This window comes from Diachasmimorpha longicaudata, chromosome 6 (assembly GCF_034640455.1).
Source record: "Diachasmimorpha longicaudata isolate KC_UGA_2023 chromosome 6, iyDiaLong2, whole genome shotgun sequence".
In the NCBI taxonomy this organism is placed as follows: Eukaryota; Metazoa; Arthropoda; class Insecta; order Hymenoptera; family Braconidae; genus Diachasmimorpha; species Diachasmimorpha longicaudata.
The window spans coordinates 9,760,602-9,784,585 of NC_087230.1; the positions used below are offsets into that span (position 1 = coordinate 9,760,602).

At 44.1% G+C, this 23,984-nt stretch overlaps 2 protein-coding genes across 4 annotated transcripts in view; one reads left to right on the forward strand and one right to left on the reverse strand.

Moving 5' to 3' along the window:
* Nucleotides 1-53: 53 nt before the first annotated feature.
* LOC135163432 (paired box protein Pax-6-like) overlaps nucleotides 54-23,984 on the reverse strand; it is a 34,642-nt gene continuing 10,711 nt past the window's right edge. Inside the window, exons 3-10 of one of the 3 annotated variants that reach the window (XR_010299115.1) lie at nucleotides 23,432-23,597; nucleotides 22,431-22,611; nucleotides 16,152-16,342; nucleotides 15,871-15,980; nucleotides 2,392-2,651; nucleotides 1,944-2,227; nucleotides 1,440-1,850; nucleotides 54-922 (exon numbers count right to left, since the gene is read on the reverse strand). Coding sequence is in view for 2 of the 3 variants with exons in the window: in XM_064122868.1 (XP_063978938.1) it covers nucleotides 828-922; nucleotides 1,549-1,850; nucleotides 1,944-2,227; nucleotides 2,392-2,651; nucleotides 15,871-15,980; nucleotides 16,152-16,342; nucleotides 22,431-22,611; nucleotides 23,432-23,597 (1,589 nt within the window). In the remaining variant the exon portion in view is untranslated. The remainder of the gene's footprint in view (nucleotides 923-1,439; nucleotides 1,851-1,943; nucleotides 2,228-2,391; nucleotides 2,652-15,870; nucleotides 15,981-16,151; nucleotides 16,343-22,430; nucleotides 22,612-23,431; nucleotides 23,598-23,984) is intronic. The other 2 variants (XM_064122869.1, XM_064122868.1) reach the window with 2 other exon arrangements.
* LOC135163435 (uncharacterized) lies at nucleotides 9,341-10,978 on the forward strand. The gene is made up of 3 exons (XM_064122873.1): nucleotides 9,341-9,394; nucleotides 9,462-10,064; nucleotides 10,327-10,978. The coding sequence occupies exons 1-3, from the start codon at nucleotides 9,389-9,391 to the stop codon at nucleotides 10,792-10,794; spliced, it is 1,077 nt and encodes a 358-aa protein (XP_063978943.1). The 5' UTR covers nucleotides 9,341-9,388; the 3' UTR covers nucleotides 10,795-10,978.

Genomic DNA, 23,984 nt, shown 5'->3' on the forward strand with positions numbered 1-23,984 from the left:
GAAAATCCAAGGTAAGTTCATTTACTTAATTACTAGGTTTAATTTGTCACCTATTCGAGCGAAATTTGCTGGACAGTTTGAGGACGGTGAAGAAGGGTTTCTCTTTAACTCTGATTAAAGCACACGCTATCTATATTTTATTTAGAATCGTATAATTGTACGCTTAAAACATTACTCTGGCCTAAAAGACAAATCACAATTCGGTCAATTCATTATAATTAAAAAAAAAAAATCTTTTTCATTCTCTTGATTAAATTTGCATCCGTTCTCTTTATTTCACAATTAATTAAAAGTCACGGGCGATCATATACAATAGAGACATGTAATTATTTATATAATAGTGAATTGACGTTTAATTAAAACTTTGTTGCCATCTTTATGCCGCCAATGCCATAATTAATTATAATGGAAAATAGTCAGGGAAAATGGGGGATCAATTCGGGGTGTGCACACACGACATTCATCGACCGATTTATTATTATTTTTTCTTCATCATCACTTTCTTTTTCTCGTTACACGAATATATAAATATTACTAATAATATCGACTTAACAACTAGTTTCCTTCATTTCGAATAATTCTTTGATTTACCTACCTTCATTTTTTTTTTCTACATGTGAAATAAGTTTACTAAATGATTCTTGTGATAACAAACTTAACGATGCTCTTTGACTTGACGCTAAGAGACCAATTTTTTTTGTATATTTTTTTTAAGAGAGAGGGTGGCAGTGGAGGTGATATTTAGATCGTACACACGAGGACCGGTCTTTCACGACGATTTTAGGTGACGGTTATTACGTTGGGGTCGACGTGGACGATCACCACGGTCACTGCAGCCTCGGGGACCAGTACTGGGCTGACATCTCCGGTGCTGGTTGTCCTGGCACGGCAATGGGGACACTCACGCCTGGTGATATCAAGCCTGGGGGATAATTTTATTTAGAAATTAATGGTCCAGAGACTACTATTCTTTATCTACTTGAAGCTGAGGAAGATTAACTTTGTGGATTGAAAATATGTAAATTATTTGCGAGGTCACCACAGCACTTTCGATCTCAGTGTAAATATTTCCATCTCCCTAGTTAATTTTCCCGATAATTAAATATGTGGCGACACGGCAATGATCCTCCAACAATATCTTGACTGGCATTTTCTTTACCAAATCAGTAGCGAACTGGTGAACCTCGATAAGTCAACGTATCTCTCAGCCGAGTTTTCGAGGAATATCTCGGAATGTGAAGGAGAGCCCATTTTTTTAGCACATTTATTATAGAACTGAAGGTGCTCCATAAATTTGATCCTAAGAAAAATGTTGCTATCTGTCTTAGATTCCGAGATATTCCGTAAAAACGGGTCGACAGTTAAAAGTGACTTATCTCGCTTTATCACTTTACCACTGAATTGCAATTTTTTGTGTAATTGACATCCAATCCAATTACCCGATTGTGTCAAGCTGTTCTTATGGTAATCCACGGGCGTGATGATAGCCGAGTCCCACGTGCGGCTAGAGAGCTAGCAGCGAGTGCAGTGAGTGCGGTAGACACTCACCAGTCGAGCTGGCATTCTGGTTGTATTGATTCAAGCCAGTTGTGTGATAGGGTTGCGTTGGACTGCACGAAGGACGCCCACCGTAGCCCAGGTGTAGGGGTTCGTAGCTCGGGGGTCGTGCTACCCCACATGAGTAGCCGTTGTCGCGCTGGTGGAGACAGGCAGCCGGACTCGGTCCTACCGTCATGCCGACTGTCATTCCCATTGGACCCATTCCACCGGACGACAGGGAGGACATGCTGGTTGTGTGCTGCTGGCTCTGTTGGCCGGACATTGTGAAGCTTGGCATGGACGTCATGGGACTGTAATGTCAGTAATTTATCAAGTCATCGCGAATATTAATGGCGTGAATTTAATTAGTCAGGTGGATTAATCATTTGTGATGCTCTCTTCACCTGTATGAATCTGGCATGCTTGGTATTCCCGGGTAAACAGCAGTGGGAGCGAATCCATGATGAATTCTTGGTGGTGATGGTGGTCCCTGTGGAGGGGCTTGACCACCAAGAATAGAGGGTGGTGGGGTTAGATGGCCAAGACTAACACCCCCAGCGTGCTGTGGTTGTTGTTGGGGTGGTTGCTGCTGCTGTTGACTCGACTGCTGCTGTCCACCATTGTCCCTCCTCTGTGTCCTCAATTTCTCCTCCCGTCGCCACTTTGCGCGTCGATTCGAAAACCATACCTGAAGTTAGTGGACGAGAAAAAGAAAAAAGAGATACGAGATCGGGTCAATTGTATAGGAACTACGGAGTGAGATAAATAAAAATGAAATAAATTATAATTTCCGGGATAGGGAGAGAGATTCATCGGTCACGGAGTTTATATTGTTTTGCTAAATATATTTACCTGTATTCGCGCCTCAGGGAGGCCAATTTTTCCCGCTAATCTCTCCCGGGCGAAGACGTCTGGGTAGTGGGTCCTCTCGAATTCTTTCTCTAGGGCGTCGATCTGCTCGTTCGTGAAACTCGTGCGATTTCGCTGGAGCTTACGTTTTAATCTGAGTCGTGCTTGATCGTCGTCACCGCCACCGGATACACTACCGGCATTGCTGTTATCTCCACCGCTGTTTGTCTCGTCTGAGTGAGCTCCACCTTCCAACTCAGCCACTGGAACCACAATAAATATAAAAATCATTTTTTCAAGTGAAAATTTGAAGTGAACGTCCGGTAAACTTCAACAGCAATTATATGAATATCATTCACAGCTTCCAAGGGCTTCGGAAAATATCAAAATTTTGGAATCAGAATACTTCTCTCTCAAAAATAAACCGAAAATATCAACAAAAAAAAATAGAACGAGGGTAAAAGTAAAAGAGGGTCGTTATCAGGATTCCATTACCGCAGCAGGACGAATGCCGAGGCGTTGGCAAAGTTGTGTGAGGAAAACGAAGCCGCGGGGAAGAAGGGAGTGGATGCCGTGGCATCTTATCGCAAGCCCTCCTCCCCTTATATAATACATAGTTGGATATATGTACAGTTTCCACCTCTACTATACCGTTTTCGAGCTAAAACCCACTGACGCCCGGACGCGCTCACCCAGAAAGCTACGATAAGGTTTGCCAGGCGACGCCTCTCCCTGCTCCTCTCTTCCCTACAATTCCTATACGCACCCCTCCGAGTCCTTCGCCCCTTCACCCCTTTCACCCCTTGCCCACCCGGAGAAATATATATATCCATATTTTCCGTGGGGCTATCACTATCGTTTTCATTTCTCCACGCAGTCACCGTTCATCTATAACCTTTTCACATACCCTATAAGACAATATTCGAGCGATAATAAATGAAGGGTTGAATTTATTATGTAAATGCCGACTTTGATTTAAATTTTAGAGATTTTTTTGTGAGTCAGGATGTCATTTAAATAAATAATTCATCCAAAGAAATGGATTTTCTCAGCCCCTACTCATAACTCCAGTTGTAATTAATAATAATAATAAGTGCTTGATTGGTTTAGTGTGTCGTAATCCCGCGGATAAAAATTATCTCGTGGTTTCCCCCATTCAAGAATTAATTATCAATGTGATGTTTTGTTTTTTTTTTTCACCACCGCAAGTGGTATCAGTTATCGGGGAGTTTGGAATCATCTAGGAGTGGAGATAAGCCAAAGTCTTATGACTCTGGCGAAGAGCCACACCACTGAGGCAGTAAAGTTGCTCGCGGATTACGAGAAGCAGGCAGAAACGCGCAAAGTTTCTCGGATGCTGTTGCTGCTGTGCGTCGTTAAACGGTACAAGGAGGTAAAAGGGGATGAGAGTTATCCCGAGGTTGTTGGGAGTGGGGTAAAGGGGTAACATGCCACGCAAGGATCCTGTACGGCTACCGCAGAGCATCGAGGATGAGGTTAACGCGACGAGGGTGCTTTAAGCAGCAATTAAAACCACCGTGTCTTGCCTCCGCGTACTCTCAGCTCTCTATATAACGATGCCAAACCCAACTGCGTAGGACAACTCGCGAAGCAACTTCTGTACACACTAATGCAAGAAGCTAAACTCCTGCTCTTGATATCTTTCGAGGGAGGAGAGGGCTGTAGCGCCTAGTATAGCACTTTGCCCAAAGTTTCTTAACAGAGTTGCCAATTCACGGTTCAAAACGTTTATCTTGGTAAAATTGTTATTTCGAGATGTTTCATTGGATGTGTTCCTGCGGTTGCGAATAATAATTGACATTTTTTTTACCACGGTGAATTGCGAAAATCCACCGAGTCTATCCTAAACTCTGAATTCGCAATTTAATAGGAGAAAGTCTCCCTAATCTCGAGGAAAACTGAGTATTCCAGAAAAGAAAAAAATCCTTTCCCTCGCGGAAAAATTGTGGAATTGAAAAAAAAAATTTTTAATCGTAATTCCCCGTTCGCTAATATTTCATATCGCGATGTATTCGCCATTTTGCCGAAGCTTTTATCCTCGCCAACAGAAGTCGTCAGACAGGTAGACATCTGGAGGTGGGGGAAGGGAGTTGACTCGTCTTCAGGCCCATTGAAGCGTGATGGCGGACTGGACCACCACGAGTATACCTCAGCCCTCCTTCAAACCGTTGTTATATATTTCGCGTACACGTGAAAGCCACCACTTGAGAACTACAGTTGAAAAATAAAAGCCCACCTCCAACGGCTGGAAAAATGTTCTCTAGCGAAGCGACAAATTTAAGTAACAAAAATTTATCGGATGAATCATTTTTTCACCGGCAATTCATCGGTGAAATGGCACTTAGCTAAACGATTGACAACAATGGTCGAGTTGATTGCGCATTGTGTCGACATTCACCACGTGCCAGGACAATTAAAACAAAGGTGAGGTCGAGAAATAAGAGAATGAAAGGTATCGAGTGGACTCCTTGAGGATCTCTAGTGGATGAATTTAAACTCCGATAAACGATCGAATACAGTGAAACAATGTCTACAGCCAACTGCTCCTTTTAAGTGGCTTTTTTTCAATTCGTATTACTTTTTTGTTTTATGAGGTGCAAAAAAAGCACGAGCCGGTCGTGTCGAGTGATCATCGACGCGTAAACGTCATTTTTCGGTTCTCATTTGTTGTACGCGATGAGAGAAGCTAAAATGGTGGACATCCATGTAAAACTTTGAATTTCAAATCCCTAATTATTTTCGTTATTAATCAAGGAAGCCAACTGCTCCCCTTAAAGGTCATTTTTCCAATTCACATAATTTTGTATTCATGTGTGAGTGTCCAAAGAGGTAAAAAAAAGCACGAGCTGAGCTCGAGGGAGGGAGTCGAGTGATCATCGAAGCGTAAACGTCATTTTTCGGTTTTCATTTGTGTGTATGCGGTGGGATACGTTAAAATGGCGGAGCAGATGCATTCGCATCGAATTCAACAATGAGCGAAGAGGGAGAGAGAGATGATACAGATGTTAAATGTGGAAAGGTCGAAATCGGTGTCTAGTTGGTACAAAACGGGTGGCCATTGTTATTAGGGGTCGACTAATAACGTATAATGCGACGTACTGCTTCACCCCTCTGATAATTTTTTTTTTACGGGTTACGGAAGATGTCGGGAATTTATGTACACTGGAAATGAGAGTTGTTTCATTCCGGTGTGACACCTCGCACCCTTGTGATTGTGATTATCACCCCGGAGGAGGGATGACATGATGGCGGTGGTAGGAAATTTGCATTGCGATTATTTAAAGTGCAATGGAAATTTTCATTTTCGTAGAATTTTTATCGAAGAAGAAAAAATCATCTGTTCGTATTTTTTTTCAATAATCAGACAAAAATGAAAATGGGTAAATAGTAATAACTTAGTGAAAAGAACTTGTTGAAGAGACATAAGCCCTCGGAGTGAAACGAATAGAGCGATGAACGCCAGTGCAGAAAGGAAATATCGGCAACTCGATTAAGTGCAACCATCCGTACGATCGAATACATAAGCAGTTCCCCAGCGCCGAGGCCTTTGCCGGGCCAGGGACCAGGGGGAGGTCAGGGGGGGGGTGGTAGGGTTATTACGCGATTCATTTGTAACTCCCTCCGTTTTCTCTATGGTTATTTGGGTAAAGTCGCGAGAAAGATAGAAGACGAAATGATGCTACAGCGTCATTTGTACAACGTAGAGAACTGTGGAAGCACGTTTTCCTTCTCTCTTTCTCATTCTCGTCATACCGTACTTCTCTTCTCTATGCTTTTGCACGAAACGATTCCATAGATTTCTACTCGCAATCCTCTTTGCCAACAAACGCTCCAACGAGCGCCACCGGCAAATCTCCTTATGCTCGCAACTCAATCAAATTCCGCCGCTTGCCGTTTGCCCGGCGAATTAAAGAGAGGAGCCGGGCTTTTCTTTATTTTTGTAATCTTTGAATTATCAATTTATCTTTGGACTTTCATCATTTTCTTCCGATCATAATCAGTCAGCCGGTTTGAACGATAATTAGCCGATCGCGAGTGTCTGTTCCGTAATTTGTCAGTGAAAACAGAACTTTTCCCAGAAAGTTCAGTGAAAAAGTGCGTAATGTTTCAAAAAATTTTCTCTCCGTCTACTTGATGACTATCGCGAATTATCAGGCCGAGATAATGAAGAATCGGAGGGGAATAAATAATGAAAATGGACAACGGGACAATTTCAGCAAAACAAGAACGGAAAACATTGGTAGAGCGATTACTTCCGGTCTCTTGATTCGCGATGTACTTTTCCAAGTTTGCCGCCCGAGTACCGAGGCCTCTCACTCCCGGAGGTACAGGCTGAAGGGGTGTCTGAGGGTGAGACACCCTTCTTAAACCCCTTTTCTCGAGTTTGATACCCCAAGAGGTAACGCAAGCGCGCGCATCGGCCAAAGGCGCGGTTAAGCTCCCTTTACCACCGCAAAGTTTGCCGACCGATTAGCTCAGACGCTAACCCAACTACACGCCTCTTTACAACCTCCCACCTTTGTGCTGTTCATCCTACGATTCATTTATTCAGAGGCTCGTGTCGTTCGCTGATGATGTTTTGTCTTTAATTAGACCCGATGCACTGGGTTTAAACAGTCGCGAGAGCCATTTCCCCGGCCAAAAATTCAATTAACCATTATTTTTTTAAATTAATGTCTATTTGTCTAGCTATATAATACATAATATAGAATATACATAGATTACGAAGCTCCCCCGTCCCAATTCTTCAGGCAAAATCCTCTTCTGACTTTAATTAATTAATGCGTAATGGTTTGCCGACTCACTCAGTCTTATTTACCCTGACTTTTGATCAAACAGGAGAGGTGTTGATGGGCGAAGTAGCACTCCAGGGACGCGCAACTGGTTGCCAAAAGCCCACGGAGACGCATCCCCAGGGGTTTGTGTACGTGCCACGGGGGAAGACAAAATGAATCTCTCGAGTTAACGTTTATGCGCCCGCTGGCCACAAGGAAATTTAATAGCGATTGAAAATTCTTATCACGCAAACGACCTCTGAAACGTCAATTATTGGCTCGAGGTTCTCTGTCGCAATTGGCACCATCGATACTATAATGTCCACCTGGATTATGCGCGTAGAAAAAATTACCGGAAAATTACATCGGGAGATATTGCCACCCCATATGTGATTTCATCCACTGAATATTCTCTCGTGGAACTGTTATCGCTGGTAATTAATCGTTTGACTATTCGGTTTTGAATTTTTTCAACGGATTCTCGTGGAATTGAGAGCTCAAAGGGGTTTAACGAACACTGGAAACAAATATACATGATATCCCGATGGCTTTCACCCCCTTCATAGACGATTAATCCAGTTTACGCGCAGGAGGGACCCCTCTCTCTTGTATTTCGCGTAAGTCGAGAATCCGGACAAACGCCCCCGCGATATATTCGATTACTGAGCTGTATATTTTGTTTGTCTAGCAGGTTCGATGCACTTCGGAGACGTGGGAAAACGCAAGGGAAGAAGAGTTGAATTGAGCAAAAGCCATTAGTTGACTGTAGGAAGAATCGATTCACATCTGATGTTCAAGATATTTCCTTTAGAAATTAATTATCGCGTCCTGGACATCAATATTTAGTTTTACAACATCAATTCCCGTTCAATCTAAATGGTACTCCTGTCATAAAATGAATAATTCATAATCGAAGGTCTGAAAGTCGAAAAATGACTGCTCAAAAAATATGCGATGATAACCTGAATGACTCGAGTGACACGAAAAAAAAGGGAGGATAACCCAGGAAGGATAGTGTAGTGAGCGAGAGGGTGAGATTTAAGCCAGCAGGCTGCGGAAAGAGGCGGCCAGGGTAGGCGATATAGAGGCACTGGGTAGGGAGGGAGGGGTACGAGGCAAAAGCAGAAGGGAGACAGGCATCTCGCCCTTCTTTTGTCCCTGGGCCTCGGCCCGATATTGAAATGGAGTCGTTTGAGTGTGAATAATTTGCTTTGCCGTGGAGCACCCCTCTCCACCTTTTTCATCCTCCAGTCCCCCTACCCCCTTATCCCCCCTCGTTCATATATACGGATAAATATATGTGTATGTGGCGGTGGAGAGTTGAAGCTGAACTTTCTCGTCGATTTTTCGGCAAATCTCTAGCCAAAAAGAGATTCAACATTTTTTTTTTCATTCCGAATTTTTTTATTCTCCGCCCTACGGATAAAAATCAAATTGGTGAAGGTCTGAGAATGGGAAATGGGGAGGAGGGGGGGGGGGGGGGGCGAGAATGGAGGATTAATTATTTATTTGTTGTAAATGTCTAGAAATGTTTGTGTTTCCAAGAATAAAAATGTCTAAATATACTTTATAAGCTATTCATAGCGTCTTCGGATGCTGGTCAGAATTGAGTTCACGTGAATTTATTATCGCGAATCGTCGCGCACGAATGATGAGGTATAGGTGTGACAGGAATTTGTAATGTCCATACCACAGTTCGGCTGGACGCTTTGGTATTCGAATGGTTGGCTGGTGACACGAGCGAGTGTCCAGGCCCGCTCGAAATAACAATCGATGCTGTAATCGCATCGTCCTTCACCGAGAGATAGGGTCATGCTGATGGAGAGGGGTTGGATTGATATACAAGGGGTTGGTTTGGGATACCACCAGTGTCACAACGACTGATGTATTTCCGGATATTTTGAGACGATGAGGTGGCCGGAAATCGAGTGAATTTACATTGTTCTGCGATAGGGTATAAATTTTTGCTTTCGATGACCACCGGATGTGCGTTGAATGAAACAAGGAGAAACGAAAATACGATGAGCCAATCGTGAGACGTGTAACGACCTTCTGGGGCATTCGACATTATTGTTTTTAAGAGGGCCAATGTCATTATGGAGGATAGCGTGGGGCTCTCGGACCCCTATAAAAAGACGTTACACTGGAGTATCGGACATCAGTTAATTCGTGCCATTCAGTGAGACACCAATAGCTATCAAAACATGAAGGTAGTCAGTTGTCAACGAAATTCGGTTCTTTCCAAAGCATGAAAATATCATTGAATCTTCTCTGCAGGTTCTCATCAGCCTCAGCTTCCTCGTGGTGATGACACTGGCGGAGCCCCCGAGCTATCGTCAGCAGTCTCAAGCCGACAGGACGTACTACTTCGCTAAACAGCAGGAAGAGCCACAGGGAGATGCCCCATATCAACCATCGGGATGGAAGCCAGATGGTCCTGCCTTCGAACTCCCCCAGAAGCAGCAGAAGCAGGTGACTCAGTTCACCACTTCCGCGACACCTGTAAACACCTACGGCGTCCCAGCGATCCAACCTCAGAGACAATATGGCGCCCCGGCCCAGCCTGAACGACAATATGGAGCCCCGTTCCAGCCGGAGAGTCAGTATGGTGCCCCGGCTCAACCCCAGAGACAATATATCGCTCAAGCCCAACCTCAGAGGCAATATGGCGCCCCAGCCAAGCAATCCCTTCCCCGAGCCCAACCTGAGAGACAATATGGCGGCCCAGCTGAGCCCCAGAGACAGTTTGCAGCCCCACAGAACCAATATGGAGCACCTGGACTTCCAGAACAACACTACGGAGCTCCTGAATCAGCCACTACTGATCCTTCAACTCCAGATTACGATGAGGCGACCATTCCCACGGGAACCGAATCTCAGGTGAAATTGGTATTTTTACGCACAGTCAAGCTTGTTGTCACTGGTATTGCCTCGGCACTTTGTCAGTTATACACTCGTTGAATTCAAATGAACTGTATACTGTATTCGATTTGTCTGGGGACTTCTCTTTTCCTGTTTAGTATTCACCTCGTCGTGCACTTTCAATCACGACTCGGTCGCACGTCTTTAAGTATCATGGCATCACGAAATATTTATCGCGTTTATCCACAATATTTCAACTTGATTTTATCGATTATTCCAGGCCGAGCCGGTCGACTCTGTGAATGAGCTGGAGGATGAGGGAGATGTTGATGAGCAGCAACGACAGACTGGAGAGTACTACGTCGCCCTTCCCGACGGACGTCTTCAACGGGTTCAGTACATGAGTAGTCAGGACATTGCAGCCATGAAGTACTTCGCCCAGATTCAAGCGGAGAATGTCGAGCCATTGAGAGGAGCGGTCTATGCATATCAGCCACTTCAGAAACTTGAGTTTGCACCGGCTCGACTCCGAGTCGCTGTTAACGAGCCAGTGGCCACTCCTGTTGTACAAATTAGAGAAGCCAGTGGTAGAAATCAGAAAATTACAGCCAAAGCTCCCGCTAAGTTGGAGGTACAACCACTTGCTGCTGAACTTCCTGGCACCATCGTTGCACCGGTTAACGCGGCTTACAGCGGTTACAGGGCTAATTATCAAGCCCCAGAGAAACGATTCCTCGTTACTTTCTAGAGTGATTTTCAATTGTACGTTGCTGGCTCGAGATAATAAATCCTGATGGTCGCATCAGTCTGATGGCTTCTAGCTTAATATCAAGTTTCTCAGTTATTTCTTTACCCCCGTTATTGGATTTCGAGTTATGCCAAGTCGAATTGCGAAATCCGGTGAGGCCTGTAGGGTGAAGGGGAAGAAAGATCACAACTACTAGCAGACATGCTAGCTCACCGCAAAATTCCAGAAATTTAATATCGCGCTCAAACTGCTCTGGCGTGCGCCACACCGGGTTTCGTAAGTTCAATGTTTCTGTCTCTGGTGATATGATTCTGGAGAGCTCCTCAATCTGGCCAACGTGGAACATTTTTTTGCATCGATCCAGCTCCATGTCAACTGATTGATCGCTCATGATTGCAGGCAATGGTCGATATCATTAACGACGAATTGCGGAGATCCATTGGACTGCTCCGATGATTCGGAAGCTCAAAGGGCTGCGGTCATCACCACACGTCGACCTACCTCCTGTCAAAAGGAAGTTTTGAGACTTGGATAATTACTGGTGGTCAGTGTAGAAGACGATGAGACCAATTAAATCACGATCTGGCCGGCCAACCCTCGGAAACTATACCCCAAGCTGGCCAACTCCTTGGAAAGACTCTTCAAACGGTTCTGCTGGTAAAGTTTCGGACTATTACTCTCAATTGTTACTCTCTTGCGTCTTTTCGATTCTCTTGGCGCCTTAAAGTTTTCTTTTGGTGTGTGGGTACAGCTCTGTGGCCATATTATCCCCCTGGTGTAACAGCATCGCCCTTTGTTGATTATACCTTCGCCGACCATCGGAGTACGGGATATTAATTTTTACGGAAGCCAGATCCTGATACCCCGATTCTTTTCTCGTCAATTTAATTTTGTGAAATCCGATAAAATGTCGGTTTTCGTGGGATTAAACGCCATCTTCCATTATTCTTTTTCGCACGTTCCGCTGATAAAAGGGCGATTATTTTTTCCCTGATACGACGACAAAATTAATGAATCTGGTGTAAAAATAATGGTTGAAAACATTAAAAAATTAAAGTGGAAATACGCTCAGGTGATAATTATCGCGGAGCTGTGTGAATCAGGGAGTTAAAATTATCATTCTGAAATCTGAGACTCATTTAATTACTCGTGTGGATCCATACAATACAATGAGAGGAGGGAATAACTTGTAATTTTCAAGATGGCGAGGAAAAGACGTTCGTCCACAGTGTGACATCTGGTGCAGATCGCGGTCTGAAAGTCAATCTGGCCGAGTCATCCAACGAGACTCGTGGAAAGAGCGGACTTGGGGGAATGTGAGTTTTGCAAGGGTGCCGATCTACCTTCCCACACTACCCTTTTCTCCCTCCTCTCATTCAAACTAGAAGCTTGAACTCCTGTTGTTTTCTCGTCGTTTGTTTCCGACGGAGAGATTAAGAAACTATACGCGATATCCTGCTGCGAGACTTGTGGGAACTGGGAGTTGGGGGGGAAACAAATGCGTTTGGAATTTTAGTGAGAATTGTTGGTGAACTATCACTATTAGTTAGTACCCTGATATCAATTTTTAATATTATAAATATTCACAGAAAATATTTCCAATTGTTATTACTTTTGAATTTGAAATCTCTGCCCCCCCCCCGGGGGACCCTTAACTTTTAATGCGAGTCACAGAGCACCGGATTCACTCTCCACCTTCATTATGAAAAAATGCCGATTTGATTACGAATCGACACGAGGGTTCTGCAGTCTATTAATCGAGAGCCTATAGAGTGACACAAAGGCAATGTGGAAGGGACTCACGCGCATTGTACCCCGTTATAACCAGGAGGCTTTCATCCTCTCCTCTTCCTTCGAACGTTTATTGATGCAACGGCCCAGTTGACGGGCTCAACGTATAAATGCCTCGGATATCGTTCGGGTTGAAAAAAAAAAACAAAAAACAAAAAAGCAAAAAATAAATAAACAAGACAGCAAATATGTGATGCATTTGTGAATGATACCCAGGAGGAGGTCGACGATAATACAAAAGCTAGCTAGCATCGAGCAGGTGGAACGCGTTGTACCAGAGAGTTTCATTGAAAAAAAAGCCCAGTAGCGAGGCGAACTCCACGGGGGGGTCTTCAATCATCCCCCGGTTATGCACTCGACGAAAGAGAACGAATCTCTCCTTTCCTCCTCTATTTTCTCTCTTTCGTCTCCGTTATTTCCTTTATTTTTCTCCGTCGACTTGACTCGAGGATCGATAGGGGGAGAGATTCAAAATATTCCGAGTGAAATCCCGGAAAGAAGGTGGTTTTAGGGAGACACCGTGAATTCACATCACGTTCACCAGTTTACCCTGGAGCAAATTCTTGGCCTGTCTCTCTCTCTCTCGCTCCTGCCAACACCGGCCTAAATAGCCTCAGTCGGGTATCAGGACTTGTCTTTGAAGGGGAGAATATCGATTGGCATTACGGGGCAGATCACTTGAACTCGCGATGGTTTTCCAGCTTTTTATCTTGCGAGTGCTTTCGGGGTGGGGTGGGGTGACGATGCTTTGCTCTTTTCCACTTTAGTTATAATACTGCAATTGAGGGGATATAATTTCATGCCGAGGAGTGTTTTAGGGGAATCGAAGACAAAATGTTCCCAAAATTAATACGTCAAATAAATAAATAAAGTCGGAGAAAATTTATTTATATTTTCTCACGTTGCACTCGACTGGGGAATAGACAATAATAATATGCATCGGATTTGCAGGTCAGTGGGCTGTCGGTGTAGCTCAGCTGTCCTGTATCACAAGTCGTATTTATCGTCCTCGTCAATCTACGCCCTGACCTCCTGCTCGTGTATCAAGTTACAATTGCTCTCTCGACTTGGAACACCATCACCTCCATCACCGAGCCCTCAATGCCACTTGCGTGTTATGGGCACAGATATACCCATATTATGGTTTCTTTTCTCCTCGGAGCCGATATATCTCGGCTTTTGTCTTTCATAGCCAGAGTGTGTTTATCCGACCGCGCCATCGCCACGACACTCCTGTCCCTATGGTCGAGTGGATAAGGATCTCGTGGGGGAGTGGGTGGAGGGCGTGGGCTGTGCGGGGGAGGCCGAGGTACTGGGGATAATTAAGTTTAAAAAATTCTGATCGCTATTGCAACAGAACGCATTCTTTCAAGTACTCAGTGGGCGCACGAAAGGGAAAGAATTGCAGAAAAATTACGGAAGGATTTCAATTGAATTGGAATTTTTATCGAATCCTATTTTTTCTGGATTTGTTTTAAAGGGCGGGGATTCGCTCCATTAATTTAGTCCTCATAATAATGTCTCCAAAAATCGGGGTATCCGATATTTCACGGTTCCCTGGAATTCATTTTCCGAACTCTCTCTCGCTCTCTCTCTCATACACAATTTTTACTTTTTATTTTCCATGAAGAAACCTTTATCGGAACGCTGCATACAACGCGCATTGTCTCGATCGACGATAAAAGGTTTTCGCATGGCAGTGACTACGATGCTGTGAAGCCGTGGCACAAGAAAATAGTAAAAAGAAGGGACAAAAATGCTGAAACACAGTAGGGTAGGAAAAAGACTTCAGGAGGAGATAAAGAGGTCGAGAATATAATGGCCCCCACTGTCTGCTCCCTCAGCGACAAACGCCCAATACAGTGCAGCCATATTGTTTTACAAAAATCAGGGAATCCATTTCAATTCATATCGGGAAAAGGCGAAATGAATTGGATGAAAGGGATTTGCGTGTGGGTGGGCAGATATGTATTTCTCAAATTTTCATTTTCTAGCTTTTTTTTTTCACCTTCCCTTGGAGTTATGCTGGGTGAGATTGACAAAGGGTATAGAAAGCTCTCTGCCTTTCTCTCTCTGCGCTGAGAATTCCACGAGGAGGCCAGATAGAAAGGAAAAAAAAAACAGGGATCAGGGTGAAAGGCTGCATCGAAAGGGGTCGACAGTGCATTGTCTTTTCACCTCGGTACAGGGTTGAAAGAAAAATGACTTTCGTTTCGTCCAATGTGTCATATCTTCGACATATCCTCAGTGGACCCCTTTTTCGTATGCTCTCAGAATATTAGAAAAAGGAAAAAAAAATCGAGAAATTTTAATTTTCGAATGTTAAGAAATTTTTATTCCTTAAAAATTCAAGGAAAAAGGGGAGGAAAATGCTACATTCACCTCTTGGCATAATTTACCATGAAATTTCGCAATATTCTAAGTGGATTCACCATTTCGCCAGCTGAAGCCAAACAAAATTTATCTAAAAAATAAATCCGAGTTTGTGAAGATGATTGGAACGTAATTTGATTTGCTGTCGCTCGTTCGGGGCCCTTCCACGTACCCTTGGGCATTCTCGTTCGTCCCCATGTGGTTGGAAACAAGTTAACGAAAACACCCCCGCCCGTATAATCCGACCCCGAGGGCCCGCGTGCGGTTGAGGGCTTGGCAACAGTTACGATTTGTAACAACTCCCCTTCCCCTCCCTAATATAATATGTCCCGGGCAGACAGGAAATTCCTACCATTTTTTAAACAATCGTTGAGCGCGAGTAATAATTTCTGTTTCAATAATCTTCATTTTTTTTTCACAAAAAGTAGAATTTTTTTACCTCCATTTTCCAGCGAATTATTTTCCCGCGTTATGGATCACGTTTTTATTCTTTTTTTTTTCATGAATGAAGGGCGTTTGATCCGTCGTCAAAGAGAGCACAAGTGATACATATGTAGGTATGTGCATGCGTGAGCAAACGTATAGTCCTCACTCTGTGAATTCAACCCGCGTTATCCACGCCTGGTTACAATTATTATTCGCAATAACGGGGATCCACATTATGTGGTGTGGTGCACCGCAAGACCTCTATACACGAATTACATTGATATGAGTATCGTTTTCGGCTGGCGCCGGGCTACCCCGGATTAATTAATTAAAACGTTTTCCCCTGGCTTTAGTCAGCCGCCAGTACCACACATGTTTGTGAACGCCATCACTGGGAGGCCGCAGGATACCGCAGTGGCTCCACGATTTCAGGGCTTTTCCATTATCTACCGAGATTTTTAATGAATTATTGTGTTGTTACTTTACCTTTCTTCGTGTGGAGAATGTCTGCTGGATCTGGGGGCAGTGCTGTACAGTGACTCGGACTCAGAGACGGCTGGAGAGATGGAAATGGACTTCCAGCACCAGTTGGATACCTTCGAGAGAATTTTGTTGATTCATTACCCTGAATTATCCAGTAATTGCCGGCTTTTCGAGAGTCTTTCATTAATAAAATGTTTAATTTATCAAATTGCATCATAGGGCGCAATTAATGTGATATGAAGAGCGTTACGAAATTGCAATGTATATAAATAAATTCAACATACCAAGGATTTGGTCTCGGCCAACCAGTTGTCTGACCGTTGAGCAACCTCAACTTATCGTAAACACTGTCAGATGGACTACCAGCACCAACTCCCACCCCCTGTTGCTGCTGGGGATTGTGTTGCTGCTGATGCTGTTGTCTCTGCTCCTTCTGCGCGGCTAGATTCCTCAGTACCCTGTTGATGGACGACACCTAGAAATACACCAGAGGCAATCTCTTTAAAGCTAATCTCCACAGCAATATTTTTCCGAAAGCACCTCTCTGTATTGCCAATGTATAGCGTCTGTCTCGTGACATTAACGCCCTTTAGCTTGATTACCTCCACGAGTTGTCGAGGATTTCATCGAACCGATGAGATGGGGAATTATTTGAAATGATAGCGTATGTTCAACCCTGAGCTAATTGCCACATTTCCCCGGGGAGTTGACTTCAGGGATCAGTTAGAGGGAAAAACAGGGATAAAATATTCGAAAGGGAATTCCTTTCTAAGTATTTACAGATTTTAATTTCAATCGTTTTTTCGAGTTGTTAATTCACTCGACCGTAGCTCAGTGAGACGGGAGAAAATAATTGTTCCATTTTAGGGTAAAACCATGAGGAGCTCCAGTGAAAATATTTGAACGTCAAATAATGAAAGGCTGGGGTACAATGGGGCCTCAGGTATGTCGCGCCACAGAATTGAGGTATAAAAAGTCGACCCAATGTAGAGTACAATAAATGTATGAAAAAAGAAGGTGGAGGACTGAGAAACGCCAGTCAAACGACATTCGAGACGACATCGAGTGTCCAACTGTTTCTCTCCACCCGATTTTTCACCATCTTTATTTGCTTTATATTTTTTCATACTTCTGGTGAATGTACAACCCTCGAGTGGTGGTTTATATCCACCAACGACATGTGTCACCAGACTCTTTCCTACACCGCTCTCGATCATTGTCGTTAGGATCGTATAATGCGACAGAAATCGATTCTACAATGGTCTCTCCCTCGATCCCTGACTCTCAGCTATTGTTCGTCATCGTCGGGCCACTTGTCATCGATGAATGAACATTTTGAGAACTCTCGAGCGTCACAATACGGCTAATTCCGTCAAAATATTTTTCACGAGTTTTTTTATTGCAATTTTTTACATTTTTACGATTAATTTGTCGTGATATTTTGCTGAAAAATTTGAGGTGCATGCGACAAATGTCAAATGGCTCATGGGAATATCGTCGAGGCCGTTGCTCTGACTCGCAGCTAGTACTCCAAGGGGGTGGCTGTCGCGACAGGGGGTCCGAGATGTCAGTGCATTTCAACGTCGTGGCACCCGTGACAACCAACTCAGCGGTGCCACTGAGAGTCCAAGCATTCGCCTGTCGTCGCACTCCATGGGGAACATGAGATCTCCCACGGCCAATATCTCGGATATAACCGCAAGACATATCGAAATCCATGTGCCAATTTCCAACCCACTTTTTATTTATTTCTTTGGGGGGAATTAATTTTTGAATTACCAATAACTACTCTTCTGTCCTGTCTTGTCCTTATATATATATATATTTTGAAAATCCCCGGGGCAAAATGTTCTAATTCCCCAGCGAGATCCTCCGAAAATCACCCGAAAGATCTCGGTCAACGAAAATTTTTCGTTGTCACGACGTCGTAATCTGATGAGTTAAAAATAAATAAAACAAAAATGATAAATGAACAATGACTCTAGATGAGCAGAACGCGTGTACCGCGATGAGGGTTGGAAATGGCTAGACGCCGGATCGATTATATTAGCATGAAGCGTGAAGTGCGAAGCACCGTGATAGAGGGATGCCAGGGGGGAGGGGGGCTCAGGATGGATAATGGCCGTTGGTTGTAACGCGGGGGCTGCAGTACTCCCGGATAGAGACGTCATAATATTGTCTCCCTGTGACGCCTCGGTAATAGTGCGTGTCTCGCAGCTTCCTGGCGTATTCATCCCGCGATTGTGCGATATACAGCTCACCCTGGGAGGGATAAAGAGAGGGTCCCGCACGAGAGTCGCGGGGGACGGAAGAGAAACACGAGGGTGTAACACACTCGTACTCGCGCGTATTCAACCCACTTCCGATGGTGGATGCTCTTCAGGGGGTGGGGCTGGGGGAAGAGAGGCTTCGAGGATAAGCCGGATCGTTTTTATTGCATCAATTCAGACTGTCGTCTCGAGTGCTTCAGCTTGTTGTCGATATCTGTCTCCAGATCTGTTATTAGGTGGGGTATACAGTCATCATATCAAGGGGAACAACTGATTTACTGCAGATGAAAAAACATTAATTGGGTAAAAAGACATTGCAGGTGTTTTTTGAATAAAAAAAAATAATTTGTTTACTTGGAGTTTTTTGGTGCAATCTCATGTCCCGAAATATCAAAATGTTATTCTGAACCGCACGTGGCACCATATCATTTCCAATAACCTGTCATTACAGCCCCGAATAAATCATAAATCCGCCCTATCGCCCTGTAACCGGCAATTTGTGGCGCAACTCTTTCTGCCCTTTTTCCCAGATATTTCGCCCCCATTTTGGTGGATAAAAAGGGTCTAAATAAATAGTGCAATAGTTTGACGATTTTTTGGTGATCATTGGCAATTACAATCGTAGCGAATTCCCGGGGCACGCGTCTCTCGCACCCTAAAGTACTTTTCCCCCTACCCCTGTCCCCCGACATCCCGTGGGAAATGTCAGGTCACGTGTCTCTTTGTATTTGAAGATCTCAATCTGTACGGGAGAGCCGGCATTTTGAGCATTAATTTACTTTCTGGAATTTTTGAGGACTTGCCCCTCGTCTCCGGAATTATGGTCGCGAGGTCCCCGTAAATAGCCGGAAATCTTCCATGTGGAAATGAACGTGTGGAAAAACGAATTCACGGGCGAGTGAGAGAGAGAGAGAGAGAACTGGAGAAAGGACCTGCAGGTGGTGGTCGAGATACAAATTACATTTAAATAGAAGCCGAGGAACGTCTGGCATTCGCAATTTGGGAGAAGAAAGATATGGCCGAGGGGGTGAGTTGGCTCGGAAGAGTGAAAAGGAATGGCATAAAGAGGGGGCGAAAGGGGATGACCAGAGTCGGCTCGATGCCACGTATAATCACTGCTTTTAATCTCGCTTTCGTCCGTAACAGTAACCCTCACCCCTCATCTCCCCTCCCCCTACCCGCAACCTCTTTCTCGCTGTTTCGTGGATGTGAGGGTGAAACCGCCACGCGTCCGACTTTATTGCCTCTTACAACTGGTTATAGTTTTTTTTTTTATCTATGAAGAACTGCGGAAATGCTTCACGTGGGGGAGTGAATCCCCGTTTTTTGAATCATGTAAAAATATTATTTCTTGTTATTATCCTGTTTTAAAATTTTTCTCAAAATTTTCACCCACATTCCAGGGTTATTTCTCGACTAGCTTTACTCAAGAGTAAATTTACTCGATTAACTGACGATCAACAACGTAAGATGATCCGTCGTCTGACATCACCCGCCTTTCAACTGACACATCATTGCGGTCATCCGTGCCGACACACGATCGTCCACTCCTCGTGAAAACGACAGTATTCACCGATATGACACATGAAATAGTGAAAAAAAAAAGACATGGACTTTTAGTGGAAGGAATTGATTTATTCCAGTTCCTTTTACGGAGTACTGGCATGATCGCTGATTAAAGCAGCAGGGGTGGGTTTATATAAGGCGGGAGAAAGGGACGGGGAGGAGAAAAAGTGGCGAGAGAAAAGAAAGGAGGGACACTATAGGATGAAAGTCGTGGTTGGTTTGGTGAGAAATACATAATGCAGTAGCCGGACGTCTACGACACCCTCTAACTCACCTCCTCGCCCGCCTCCACCCCCTAGAGGGGGGCTGGAGGGCCAAGGGAGAGGGAAAAGAAGGGGTCCCTCTCGCGACGCGCCAGAAGTCGACGGGGACCTGAAGGGGCGAGGAGGGGAGGAGGCGCATTGATTTACGCGAGAACGCCGAGGCAAAGGGTGTCTCTTCGCGCGATTCCACCTCTCACCCCACTTTATTCCCATCCCTTAGCTACTATCTATACTGCCACTGGCTTCTCAGAGACCCATGGGCCAACAATTCACTCGCCTTGGCTCTCCAAGCCCATCCATTACCCACCCAGGCATTGTTGCGGTTACTTTACCGAGGCTCTATCGAATTCTCCGCGTTTTCCAGCGACGGGAAAACAATTGTTTTAAAAACGAGTTGAATGAGTTTGCGGTGAAGAATTTCAATGGGAATTTTTCACGTATCTTATTGTACTTTGTTAATGGTTTTTTTTTTTATTTAATTTTCAGGGGTATGAGGCACCTGTACGCAATGATGCTGCGCGTAATTTTTTTAATTGTTGTAAAATAGAAAAATGTCGGTGTGAGGAAGGATTATGATCAGGGGGTAGACGGTGATAGCTAGTCATATCGTAAAATTGGCGGGAAAATTTCTGAGAGGTCAAAACCACCTCTCATTGAATAATTTATCTATTTCTCCTCTATTTCTCACATTTTGAATGACAAAACGGATGTAAATGGGTAGAAATGTATAAGGGACAGTGGAATGAAATGCGGGGAGATGCCGTGGGTACGAAAGCCAGTGGTGCGAATAAACCAATAACGCCACCACCGGCTGCCAGATTTAAATCCGTACGAAAAGTGAAGAGGGAACAATGCGCTATAGTCATGTTTTGGGTGACATCTCGCGGCTTCGGTCCCCCTCCCATTTCCATCCACATCTGCCAAAAGATGAAACTCATAAATAAAGAGGAAAAAAAAAAATATCGCGAATAAAATTCAGGAAACAAAAGATGAGAGGGAAAAATCTAATTTAAATTGATAGGAAGAAAATGGAGGAAAACCGACGAGTGAAGTCGTCGGGAAGAATATGGCTGAGAGAAATCGAAGGAGGCGAATATTCTCCGGAGTAGTGGCGGTAGTGAATTGTGGGAGTCAAGGGCGGGATGAGGATGAAGGGGTGGTGAAGGGGGAGGCCAGTGTACCGAGCGTATCCAATTTGATGGCATTACAATAACGGGGGTAATGTCTGAGAATAATGAAATTTCCCCCAATCACCACGACTCGCTTCGAATATGTTCAGTCTCTGCTTTTCTCAGGAACTTCTCAGGGACCTCCACATTCCCCATCCCCTTGTTCTTCTACAGCTGTTTAATATTTCCAATCTTTTCTCGTTTCGATTTTTCCTCCTTTACCCAACTTTTTGCCGGCATAATTTCCGGTGTTGTTCGTAAACCAACAGAATGATTTTTTCTTTCTCATGTTTCATTTATGTCGTCTGTAAATGACGAACAAGGACAAGATTTCTCGAGTGATGTGGCCACGACTGATTTTACAAAAACTGGTAATAAGCGAAAAATTATTGTCTGGAAAAATATTTAAAATGAACAGGCCCGATTGCTACGCTCTTTAACATTGATAAAAGTCACTTCTTCCCACTTCTCCCAAATTATACGATTATACCAGAAAGTACGCGGAAGGGAGGCGGAGTGCAAAAGGAGGTGGGGGTTAAACTCTCGGATAGGAAAGGATCAAAGGAGCGTTGGGCGCCTTAATCCGCCTGAAAGTTCCAAGGGAGCATCGCCGTAAGGCTTTTCCGGACCTCACCGATAACTTGTTGTGGTCCAAGATTAACGATTCTTTAATGGCCCGTGTAATATTCCATTATACCAACGGTAAACGGAATTTATTAACACCAAAAAGACTCAAGAAAATCAACAATTTAATTCCAGAGTATTTTTACAACTTTCAATTTGATGACCGTAAAGAAAAAATAGTTTAATTCTCAATGCCTCTGCTCCCACATCTCTCCTCCCCCCCCCCCCCCCTTCACTCAAATTTTTCTTCTCACTCAAACACAAGATGGCGATTTTAGGGCTGCAGCGTCTTATGGAATCCACCCCCTTCTGATTTCAAGAGCTTCCCTGTAGAGTAGTAGCAAGGGGGTGACGCGCGTTTACTTCGGAGCCATTACGGATAGACCGAGGGGATGGGTTAGCCCGTCGTGAACATCATCCCCAAGAAAGTGTGAGTAAGACAGAGGGATATATCCCACAAGCATTGGACGGCGGAGGGGTGGCAGATACGGAGGGAAATATTCAGCGACCCTCTTCGCGTTAAGCGAAGAGTCTGTGCACAGCCCCTTCAGACCGTTTATTGGACGCATGCAAATAACCATGGCAACCGGATTTAACACAAAAGACTGAGAAAGAAGGATTGAAACAATAAACAAAAGTAACCCCTGTGGAGGGGGTGAGGGGCTACTCACACTGGGTATGTTGTCATTGGTGCAGACGCCTTCTTGGAGCAATCGGTCGCGTATCTCCCATGCGAATATCGATGGACATTCACTCTTGTACATGGAAATTTTACCTACTACCTCCGCTGTTGCCACTCGGGGTTTACTACCACCTATTGCCCTCGGTCGTATCGAGCCCGTCTCGTAATACCTGGAACAGTAATATATCTTGCGGTTCAAATCGGCGTATGTGCGGTGTAGATTTTTATTTATTTCGTGGTAATTCATTTCGCTAAATCAAGTGGTTTTATATTGCACCTAGGGTATTTTTTTAAGTCAGTAGAATTTAAATAAAATAAAAGGGTAAATGGGAAGTCGATGGACTCGATGGATGTGCAGGAGATATTGAATGGAAAAAAAAATGTCAATGTGATGAAAATAGTTTTGAGCGAAGCGTGATATCTGCATGGGAATTTACAATCAAGTGAACATAAATCAAGAAGACATTTGGGTTAATACCCAGTGACAAAATTACGCAAGATATTCCCCAGGAATGTTGTTGAGCATGACGACAGAGGGGTGTGGAGAAGGACACTGAGATCCTGCACCAAGGTGAGCCTCATGCACATGCATGGCTAGCATTCCTGCGGTATTTGTCTCAGACCTCATATACAACATACCATCACGTCCACTTTATTACTAAAAATGTGAGTGTATGGAAATAAAGTGTACTTACAAACTAACACGTGATATTAAAATAAAAGATTGAAAAGTCATCTGAAATAATTTTATGGAAATGCACTCTCAACTGATTTCCTGTACAGAGGGGATGCTAAATAAATAAACAATTGGTGAGAGTAAGAAAGGGTGAGCTTTGGAAAAAAACTAACAAACGTCGAAACGCGTAACAATGAAATTTCAATTTCAAGGGGAAGTAGTCAGAGTAAAGGATAGTGCAGCCATAGAAACCAAGTAAAAGCTAGGAATGACGCTAACATATGGCAGAAAAATGTGCAGTACTTCAAACCAACCTTCCAAGTATCTTCGATACACAACCATTGCTGACTTGAAGTATCCTGGAGATGTCACATGGACGTGCACCAGAATGCGCCAACTCGACGATTTTCTGTCGCGTTGAGTCCGGGAGCGGTCGACCACCGACGAAGACACCGCCCAGCTGATTTACACCACTGTGACCTGAAAATCATTTCGATACATAAATCATATAGTTAAACAACTTGAGCGACTTTTCCAAATACATTTTCAATTTTTAAAGATTCCATTGACCGAACAAAAACAGCAATTTTTCATCGTCAAAAGGAGTCTATATACAACCGCTCGACTTTTCCATACGAAATTTTTTTCTTCCCACTTCTTTCATTCGTCTTTTTTTATTCTCCTTCCGCCGTAGATAACCTTCGACTCATTGTGCCGATGACAACCCGGACGCTATGCCCCACCTTCGACCTTGCCACTTCTTTTTCATAACCCATCGTCTCCCTTGCACATCTCCCCACATCTTTTGACGCTCTTCATTCCACAGCGGGTGGCTTTATTCCTCCAGACACGCCCATACACTCGGAC